At 45.6% G+C, this 10,321-nt stretch overlaps 1 protein-coding gene across 4 annotated transcripts in view; it reads left to right on the top strand.

The window, feature by feature from the left end:
* Positions 1-1,671: 1,671 nt before the first annotated feature.
* Positions 1,672-10,321, top strand: part of PDGFA (platelet derived growth factor subunit A) — a 35,892-nt gene continuing 27,242 nt past the window's right edge. Inside the window, exons 1-2 of one of the 4 annotated variants that reach the window (XR_012896162.2) lie at positions 1,672-3,051; positions 4,658-4,754. Coding sequence is in view for 2 of the 4 variants with exons in the window: in XM_075899532.2 (XP_075755647.1) it covers positions 2,989-3,051; positions 4,658-4,754 (160 nt within the window). In the remaining 2 variants the exon portion in view is untranslated. The remainder of the gene's footprint in view (positions 3,052-4,657; positions 4,755-10,321) is intronic. The other 3 variants (XM_075899532.2, XR_012896163.2, XM_075899533.2) reach the window with 3 other exon arrangements.

Raw genomic sequence — 10,321 nt, 5'->3', positions numbered from 1 at the left:
TTTGCTGAAACAGACTAGCACAGCTACCTCTGTGAAACTACTCCCTATCTGCCATTACATGCATCTGACGAAGTGGATCTTTGCCCACGAAAGCTTATGCTCCAATACATGTTAGTCTATAAGGTGCTACAGGACTCCTTGTCCTTTTTACTCCCTATCTGTATCACTCTGCTAAATACAGAAGTAAGTTACACATATACACATCTATGTGCACTGCAATGTGGACAATTCCCTAGACATTTGGAAATGGTTTGCACACTGGCTCAAGAGTTTCCATCTCCAAAAAGAGCCCTCCTTTTAAGTGTTTCCAAATCGTGTGGGTTTTTTTTGGGGGGGGAGGGGTGTCCTGAAGACCACCCAGTGAGTGAGTCTCTCTGACATCATGAGAGAGCAGTAAATGCACTTGAAAGGCCGCCTCTGTTTTGGTGGCAACTCCTATGCAATTGCAAAGTGCCCATTAAAGCACAGGTTGTTTCCTAGAAGCATGTCCAAGCCAGTAGCATTCAAAACCCTTCAGGGGTTCTGGAAAGCATTCCCTTTTGAAATGCTGCAGGAAACGCCGAGATGAAAGGATAAGTCTCCTGGCTGTGCAGTTACAGTCTATTGTCTTCCATGAGGGATAGTTATCACTCCTCAGTTGTGTTATTGCAGTTAATCCACTTAAAGGCTATTGGATTTGCAGATGAGCTGAATTCCTTGCCCCTGCTATTAAGATGCTTTGTTGAGCTGAGCAAGGGCTGTTATTTCAATCACAAGGAGTTCAGGGAGATGTCAGGGTGCAGCAGACACCCTGTGCCCGTTTACACGGGGGAAAAAGGAGGGAGGGTATTTTCTTTCCTCCCCCTACTCCAGAAACGCCTTTGACTCGAGATAGCGCCCCAATCCCAGCCCCATGCATTGCTCCCGAATCGGGTGTGCCATTTGAACACTTGCACCAGGCGATCGGCTGTGTACGCGGTGGCGATGGCTCCCTTTGGCCCTGCCGCTCCACGGAGGAAAGCGCGGAAAGGAGGGGCTGAGTCAATAGGATACGGGTTTAATGTGTAACCGAGCCAGCCCTTCGATACAGGGGCAGGGCACAGCACGGCTGCTGCGGGTTGACTTTGAACCTTGCCAGTGGGAAGATCGGCTCCCGCCGCCCTGCGCTCTCCGCTGGGGCCTGACCCCGGCCAGACAGACAGACAGACAGAGACACTCCCCCTCCCCAACCCCCGGCACAACAAGCAGCTGCTCCAGCCAGGGGCAGTCTCCTGGGCCGCCTGTTGCTGGGCGGGAGGGGGATAGGGTCTGAAGGGGGGGGGGGGAGAACATGAGCCCATCCTGGTGACCCCACCCTCTCCTCTCTCCCCTCCCCCCGCCTGGTCACGAGCTCCTGGGCTGCAGCGGCTGGCAGAGCGCGAGGCTCCCGGGGAGGGGACCCGGGCACTTCGTACGTGTGCAAAGGCAAAGGGGCTGAGAGAGGACAGGGTGGAGACGCCAGGGACGCTCTAGCCCTGGGAAGGGGTGGGGGGAGAGGACCCTCCCTCACTATTTCCCCCCCCCCAGGCATCAGACCCTCTCACCCCAAGCATCAGAACAGTCGTGTTCCCCTCTCCCCCCTCCCCCGCTGGGACTTCTTTGCAAGGTGGGGCAGCCACGCAGCATCCTCCGCTTTGCCCACTTGCAGAGGAGATACTCCGCGGGGCCATCTCCCCTCGGGCTGCTGCTTTGAGTGCGGATGGCGCTGCCCTTCCCCGGGCCCCGCACCGCCCTGGCGTTTTGGGAAGGTGTATGGGTGGGTGCGGGGGGAGGAGGAGTACCAGGGGGTGGCTGAATAATGGCGCTTTCCCTTTGCCTTATAAGCGAGACAAGGTGGATGCTTTTAAGGTTGCAGCCTGGATCTGCGCAGAAGCTCTCGGCCCTTCCCTGTGCATCGGCTGATCCCTCCCCTCCCAGTGCCGCAGAGGTGACAGGATTTGGGCTGGCTGCGGGAGGGGGGGCGCAGAGCCCCCCCCCCGGTTTTGCAGGGTCTCTTTCCCCGGCGCAGGGCTCCGCTAGCTGCCAGGTGGCTTTGCAGCGCGCGGGGCTGCACACTGCAGCAGGAAGCCCCCAGCCCCCACTACTTGTTGTTTGGGGGGGAGGGAGAGGAGAGGGAGGTGCCTGGGGTGGGAGGGTGCCAGCGGTATATTCTCCTCCTCGGGATTATTTCACACTCCAGACAGACCGAGATCCCTCCCTGCCCTAGGAGTTCCGAGTCCTCCTCCTCGCTCCGATCGGCACCGGCCCCCCGGGGATTTAAACCTGGCCTCTCTCCCGTGCAAAGTGGGGAAGAAGCTGCACCAGGCAGCCTGGGATCTTGCAATATTCCTCCGATTTTTTTAACCTGGGGAGGAAGGGGAAAGTGGGGGAGGGGGCACCTTTTTCAGCAAGAGAAACATTTCGATCCCTCTAAATAAAGATCCATTACAAGAACCAAAACAAACAAACAAACAAACAGAAAAAGGGCAGGAGAGTGTGCTGGGGTGTGTGTGTGGAATCTTGCAATCAATAAATAATTCCAGGGACCTGCCGCTGGGGTTTGCCTCCTGCTGGGGAAAAGAGGCGGGTTTGACGCTCTCCCGCATGTCTGGAGGGGGGCGAGCTGTCTCAGACAGGTGATGGGCGTTTCGGCGGCGCTCCGGATTGACTCCTTGGGTTTCACTTTGGTCTGATCTAAGCAAATATGCAGAAGTACCGGCTGGTCTAGTCCTAAAGCCAAGAGGAGCGCGCGAGAGCAGCAGCAGCAGCAGCAAGCAAGCAGCGAAGCTCCTCTAGTAAAGGGAACATACAAATCCCCTAAGTACCCCCCTCCCGGCCCTTCAACGTGGACGGAGAAGAGCCCCGAGCCGCACGCCTCACCAGTGTCTTTCCCTGAGGGATGGTACAGAATTCCCCAGCCACAGGGGCCGGGCTGGAGCTCCGACACAGCACCCTCGCTTTTCCTTCGCGCCCCGAGTGTATTAGACCGCGATGAGGACCTGGACTTGCATTTTGCTGCTAGGTTTATGCTGCCTTCCCTTCGCCTTTGCCGAGGTAGGTGAGACGGGCGTCTTGCACGGGGGTTCATTCCTGCTGCTCCGCAGCAGCGGGGCGCGCGGGGGTGGGGGGTGTTCAAAGAGTGTTTAGAAGGTCGTTTGCTAGGGAAAAAGCTCCTGGTTTTTAACTGCGTACGGGGGATCATTTGTTAGCTGCCTCCAGAGCATCTCTCAGCCCTGCAGCCGGGGTTCTTGTGGAAGCGACTGTGGCTCGAATTGACCGAAGGCAAAAACAAGTTGCCCTGTAGGTTCCAAGGCGGCATGGTGCATTTTGCTCCAGGGCGGTGTGCTGGCTGCATGCTATCACACCCGGTCACAGTTTTCTATACCCCGTCGGGCGAGCAAACAGCCTTGCGGTTATTTGCAAAGAAAAACCATGCTCGGACCTGTTGTTGCATGGCAATGAACAGGAATTCTAGCGCAGTTTCCTGCTACCAAGAAACTAGAATGAAGCCGCGAATAAAATGACCGAGGAGCAGTGACTGGAGGGGGTTCACACACACACACATACACACACACACATACAAAATCTGTGTTTAAAACTGGAATAATTAAAACCGCCCCCCCCCCCGCAGGGTAAGTTGCTCTGATGCAGCCAAAAATGTAAAAATAAAAATCCCTGCGCCCATTTATTTGGAGTTCAACCAGAGGTTTTAGTTAGATCTAAACCCATGTGTATATTCATTCCTCCCGTGCGGTCAGTGGATTCCTATGGAGAGAGATCTAAGAGAATCATGATTTTTTGTGTGTCTCTCAGGGGATTATTACAGGTGGCCATTTGTAGGGAAAGATTTGAGGGAACGTGTAGGACAACTGGAGCCCCGCGTTGCCTCTCGCTAGCGGCACAAGGGTCCTGCCCACCCAACACATTGTGCCTGGGGGGTATTATTTTTCTTGCAAGTTTCATTTTCGTTTATACCGACAGCGGGAGTGTTTCTAGGTTCGCCTTAGTTCTAGGATCCGTGCTCTCTCTCGCTGCTTCCCGACAGACGTTGGGGAAGAAGGTGCTGACGCCCCGAGTTGGGGTGAGCTTTATAACCCCCTTGAAAAACTTTGTGTTCTCTCCTTCCTGCGCGTTTCTGGGTGGGGGGGTTTAAGGATCTCGCCACCGGGCAGAAACTTTGCACCAGCTCAGGTGTTGAAAATAATTTCTCAGGGCTTTGGGTTCGAGAGTTGTGGCGCATTTCAACTTGATCTCCTCTGCTCCCGATGACTCTAGGAAATCATAAACACCTCGCCAGGCGCCCTCCCTCCCCCCCTGCCTGTGCACGGCAGCCGGGCTATCGCGGGGTGGTGAACGCAGGGCGACTCCAGACACGGCGGAGGGGAGATTTGAAATGCCTAAGGAAACGCATCCAGCAAAACCCTCCCAACGCCAAGCGCTGCCTAAAATGAATGACTTGGAAATGCTAAGGAAAGAGCCTGCTCACAGAATTTCACGCGGAAAGCCCCGTGTTTGCCCTGGCGTAGCGGGGTGGAGGGTAGAATCAGCTCAGAGCTTTTCAGGGGTGTCCATAGGCGCCCAGCCTGCCGGGAGGATGTTCTCAGAGGTGATGCCGGAGCAGGCGGGGGAAGCAATGATCCGGTGTTTTGTCTATTTGAAGGAAGCTGAAATCCCCCAGGAGCTCATCGAGAGACTGGCTCACAGCGAAATCCACAGCATTCGCGATTTGCAGCGCCTCCTGGAGATTGATTCCGTAGGTAAATTATTCTCTTTCCTTCCTTCCCTTTTTATTCCACTGTTCAGAGGGGTGGCACCTGGCCCCACAGATCAACACGTGTCTGTTTGTGGGGATGGCTTTAAAGAGACGTTTTCTGACTATTCCATCCACTCGTCTCCAACAGCGCTGGGTGGGCCGACAGACCTAGCCCCAAGATTAGGGTCCAAAAGCAGGGAAGTCAGAGGAGGATGAATCAAGCATTTCTTCCCAGTTCCAGCAATGGTTCTTAGGAAAGTCTAAGAACAGTTATTCCAGACCAGGATTCATTTCCAAACAAGGAATTTATTTAAAAATGAAATAATCCCAGAGTGAGCAGACATGAAATAAACGCGGTGCACTTTTTTTTCTCGGTGTTATATTAATGTGGTGACTTTTGTACTGTCAGATCTCTTTATCAGCAAAAACAGAATGTCCCTAACATTTATTGTGCTTATTCCACTGCATGATTATCTTGAAACAACTGTCTGAGAGTCATTTAAAATATTTGAAACAATATTTATGAATGAAGTAATGTCTCTTCAAGGCCTGGGCTTATTGAAAGGCAAACAAACTGTCTATACTGATTTTAAACAGGAACCTTCCTATGGAGCTTACAGACACTCATTCAGAAGAGAATAGCAGGAGGTTATTTTCTGCACCATTAAGCTTTGTGGGGTTGTTGGATTCACTAATGTTCTACACTGGAACAAATCATTGCAGTATTTATTGAATCAAACCTCAGAATCAGATGCACTTAGCTGTTGGTGGTTTCTTCAGTTAGTTTGTGAAAGAATAAAGCAAACAGACACATCCTTTCTGAACCAAAGGTAAAACTGTACCTTTCTAAAAGCACAAACAGAAAGAGAGTGAGATGTTGTGTGCATTGGTATTAGGAGATCTCCATTTAAACCACATGGTGAGCATTTGGGTAAAATAGCCACTAAGCTCAATCACTTTCTTTCAACATCTTTTTAAACATTAACTTGTCTTATTTTTTAATGAAGTAATAGTGAACAGAAATGTACCAGAAGCAGTTTACAGACGCAGCTTTCCTTTTTCATGATGTTGAGCAGTAACTGGTGTCCCATCCCATTAAACTCAAGTTCAAATACTCTTCTTTTTCATACTGCTTTGCCATAATGTCTGATTATTATTACTGTTAACCCTTCTTATGAAGCCTGATTTTGGATTGGGCTACAATTTTTAGACACACAAGTTTTGCTCTGCTATTTGTCCCATTGGGATTAAAGAAGCTTCACAGTTGGGATAAAATAAGGAATCCATATGGCCCCATGTAACATTATGCTTTATACCATACAAGTGCACAAGGCCCTTATCCTGATCCCATTGGAGTCACTGAATGTTTTAGTTACTATGGCAGATGGAGAGAGGCTTGGGAATTTGAACATAGTTTTTATTTCCCGTGCCTTTGACTCAATAATTGGTAGATACAAGAATATATTGTTTTAAAATATGTCAGTGAATGGAACGGAGCAGAGGAAATTATTCCAGGCTATAATTACTTATCTAATTGCAAATATCAAGCAGAAACAGTACTGAAAAATGAAGAAAGTTAACCATAAATGCATTATTTCATTTGCTGTTTTACTGCAAAGCCTCAGTTAGAAAGCACCACAGGAAGAGGAAATATAAATATTTTAATATTTGAACATGAAGCATTAATATTTTAGGGCATGAATTTATAAAATTCCCCACTAAGGATCCAGTCCTACGCCTTTATTTTTATTTCTGTGAGTAGCATAATGGTTTCAGGATTCAGGTTTCAGCCCTGCTGGAGGTAGCCAGTCATTTACAATCTCAGTGTATGTCTAAATGCATCCCTGGACACGATCCTGTGACCTTTCCTTTCATGAGTAATCCTTAGACCTCAAGTATTATTATAGTTATACAAAATCAATTACAATTGAATGCAGTGGGCCTACCTTGGAGATAAGAGATTGCAGGATTGGGTGTGTTTATTTTATGTCAGGTTAGCATAGGCTAGGAAGTCAGATGTCTGATAGTTAGCACTGCTAATATTTCACTCAGTACTCTTTCAGTTTAATACATTTGTCACTTAGGGTAATGAGTGCATTTTAAAAGGGTTGGTTCAGTTACCATCTATGCAGCAATTATGTTAGTTTTTTTGTGGCATTTAGTCTGTTAAATTATGGAGCACACAAAAACCCCCAAAACCAAAAAAACCCCAAACAAAACTCCACACAACCCATCCAATCATTTCTTTCTCCCTCTCTCTCCTTTTAGTGCATAATCTTCCAAATCCTTTCTCAAGCAACTAGCTCTATTAAACTCAAAAGGTCTACTCAAGTGAATTATAATTACTCTCTTGGGAAAGGACTTGCAGAAGCAAACCTCCATGCAGTAAATGTCTGATTTTCCTAAGGAGCATGTAGCTCAGTAAGGGGCAGAGTCAGTGGAAACTGGAGAGAGAGAGAGAGAGAGAGAGAGAGAGAGAGGTCACTTTCTCTTTCACACTGTAAAACAAACACAGTATATGTTTTTCACAAGTATGTCTTGTAAGTCACAATGGGCAACTCTTTCTTGAATTCTGACAGATTTTGACTCAATATTGTACTGCAAGGATGATTGATAATCCCTTCATAAAATTAGAAACCAACCCCCACACCATCTGGCATATTACTTAAAGAAAAAACATTTTCCAAGATGGTGCTTATCAATGTTTTCAATAAAGAAAATCTGGGCCAAATTCTCCCTTTGAGGCCTGATCTCCTTACTCTAAGAAAACTGCCATTGAAGGCAACAGAAATGTTGTTTTTGTAAGAATCCTAAAAATAGGCCCTTATGAAAATTACATTGGTATAAATGCATTAATTTCCACTGAGAGCAGAATTGAAGCCTGCCTACTTAAAGTATATATTGTGCATAATCCCAGAAAATAAATATCTCTTCCATTCAAGGTCTACAACTTCAGTACTAATAGCTAAGAGTGTGTTTATACAGCACCCTAAACTCGAAATAAGATATGGTAATTGAGATGCAAATCGATATGCTAATTGATATGCAAATTGTGTATCTTATTTTGAAACTTTTTTGAAATTTAGCACATCTACACAGCACCAAATTTCAAAATAACACGTTATTTTGAGCCATTCCTTATCCCTCATGCAACGAGGTTTACTGGGATGGCAAAGTAGCGTGCCCATTATTTCGAAAAATATTTCAAAATAATGGGAGGCTCGTATAGATGCAGGGTAGCTATTTCGGGATATCTCCACTATCCCGAAATAGCCACACAGTGCTGACATACCCTAAGAGAGTAATCACTGAAAACAGAGGCATTTTCTTTACTGTGCTTGTAAAATCTCTTTGGCTAGCTGTGTAGTTCCGGTTCTTAACATTCACACACAGCCTTCTTCTCCCTCTTCTCCTGTGGGTGGTGGAGTTCACTTCATCATCTATTAGATTTGCCTCCTGCCACATCCCTGCTTGTGGCCTGAGATGAGAATCTCCCCTGAGAGGAAACAATAGTTTCCCTGTACTAGTGGATGATGCTGGTGTAAGAGTGTCAACCAGGAAATTGTAGTGCTATTATAATGCTAAATTTTATTGGCATATTATAAAATAACACATACACATAGAAGAATCAGTATTTTGTTAGTTCATTAAATCACAAAGAGCCTAATTCACTGACATCTCCTGTAGACTTTGGTGGTCTTTGGACCACACGCCAGATTAAAAATGGACAAGGATGCAAATACTATCTTCTATCAGTCCAGCTGGAAACAGTGCAGGAGGCAAGCGTTTGAGAAATGTCTCTATTTTGGGCTCTTTTCCCCTTCCACAGACATAATGTAGGGAATGTGGCTCTGGAAAGCTTATATTCTATAATGTTATTCTTTTTAGTTGCTAAATTACAATTCTTTAAAGAAAAATGCATCTTACATGTTGCTATTTTAATATCTTTTTGGTAGATTAAAGTTACCTTTCAAATTTAAGGCCAATATCTTAGTTTGCACGTCACAAGAGCATCCTTTACACCAGATAAAAATATGATCAAGAAGTATAATTTTGCCTTGGGCTTTTGGGAGTATGACTGATTTGCAAGAGAAATTATATTTGTTATTGTCTATTGTATTGAATTCCTGAAAGAGAGACAATGAAAATTGCATAAGCTGAGGACGATACCAGGAATTTTGGGTCTCCATTTTTTGTACGCACATTGAGATGACATTTATTTAGCAGAATACAAGTAACCACTTTATTTAGGACTGTACCTTATGCACAAAAATTACATGTGAAAATAAGGACACAGTACAGATATTTAAGTATCTATATAATAGTTGCCTGAGTTTTAGGGCACTTTTCACATACTTGTTTAGAGAATATAGTAATCACATTATTGGCAGAGTGTCATAGGAATGCTGAGATTTATGTATTGGCTATTCCGTGACATAGTGGAAAAATGCCAGTCTGACAAAAAGAACAATTTCAACTACATTAAGGGACTGACCAGAGCTAATTGCTAGAGTTTTTCTACCCATCATCAAAATGTTGTCAGAGCATCAGGGCATAAAAGATTAAAGAGAAATTACTTGATCAACTGCCATGAAAACATTTGTTTTGTCAAATGAACCATCCCATCTTAAAAGAGAGCTACATGCATCTTGCTCAGCCCAGCATTCTCGAAGTTGAATTAGCGACCAGTGCTTTTCAACATCAGCAAACTGGGAATCATTCCTTTCTTTTATATTCACCTTTCTCAACTCTCTGCTCTTAAACCCTAATCTTGAAAGGTGCTTAGCATCCACAGCTCCTGGGGTATTTCTACACAGCAGTGTTATTTCAGAATAATGGACGTTATTTTGAACGTATTGCGTGTCTACACAGCAAGCCTGTTATTTCTAAATAAATTTGAAATAACGGACTTCTTACTCTGACTTTGGTAAATCTCATTGGATGAGGCGTAAGGGAAGTTGGAGGAAGAGTGCTCTATTTTGAAATAAGTGCTGTGTAGATGTGCCTAATTTCAGAATAAGCTATTTCAACTTAATCTTCGCAATTAGCGTAGCTCAAGTTGTGTAGTTTATTTCAAGTTTAGCCCAGCTGTGTAGATGTACCTCCTAGTGACCTCATAGGGAGTTGAGGAAACTATGCATTTCTATGCCATGTGGAATCCTGCAAATTCATTCTCTTGATCAGTTTTATCTTGTGTGAAAATTGACGTAATTTCTGATGCCATTAGTTTAGGAGATTTTTTTTCTCAAATTGCAAGTTTTATTTTCATGCTTCATCGATCAACAGGAGACTTCTGTTCCGGATTGGTAAAACAGTTTTGTTCTAACTATGAAAATGGTAAACATTCCCCTTCTTCCATTGATTTCAGTGGAAGTTAGGAGGACCTTAAGTACCTTTGTGGACCCAGACGCCAATAGGGATACAATATCGGCCAACTGCTTTCAGCACTTTAGCACAGTTATCTTACAATAACCACAATGCTGCTTAGACAAATACACCAATGGTGGAGTGAAAAAAGCATTTTGTATGCATGTTTCATAATGCTTTTAGATTTCAGTGGAACTTGTTTTA

This window comes from Pelodiscus sinensis, chromosome 15 (assembly GCF_052426305.1).
Source record: "Pelodiscus sinensis isolate ZL-2025 chromosome 15, ASM5242630v1, whole genome shotgun sequence".
In the NCBI taxonomy this organism is placed as follows: domain Eukaryota; kingdom Metazoa; phylum Chordata; order Testudines; family Trionychidae; genus Pelodiscus; species Pelodiscus sinensis.
This window is presented reverse-complemented; position numbering and strand designations above follow the sequence as displayed.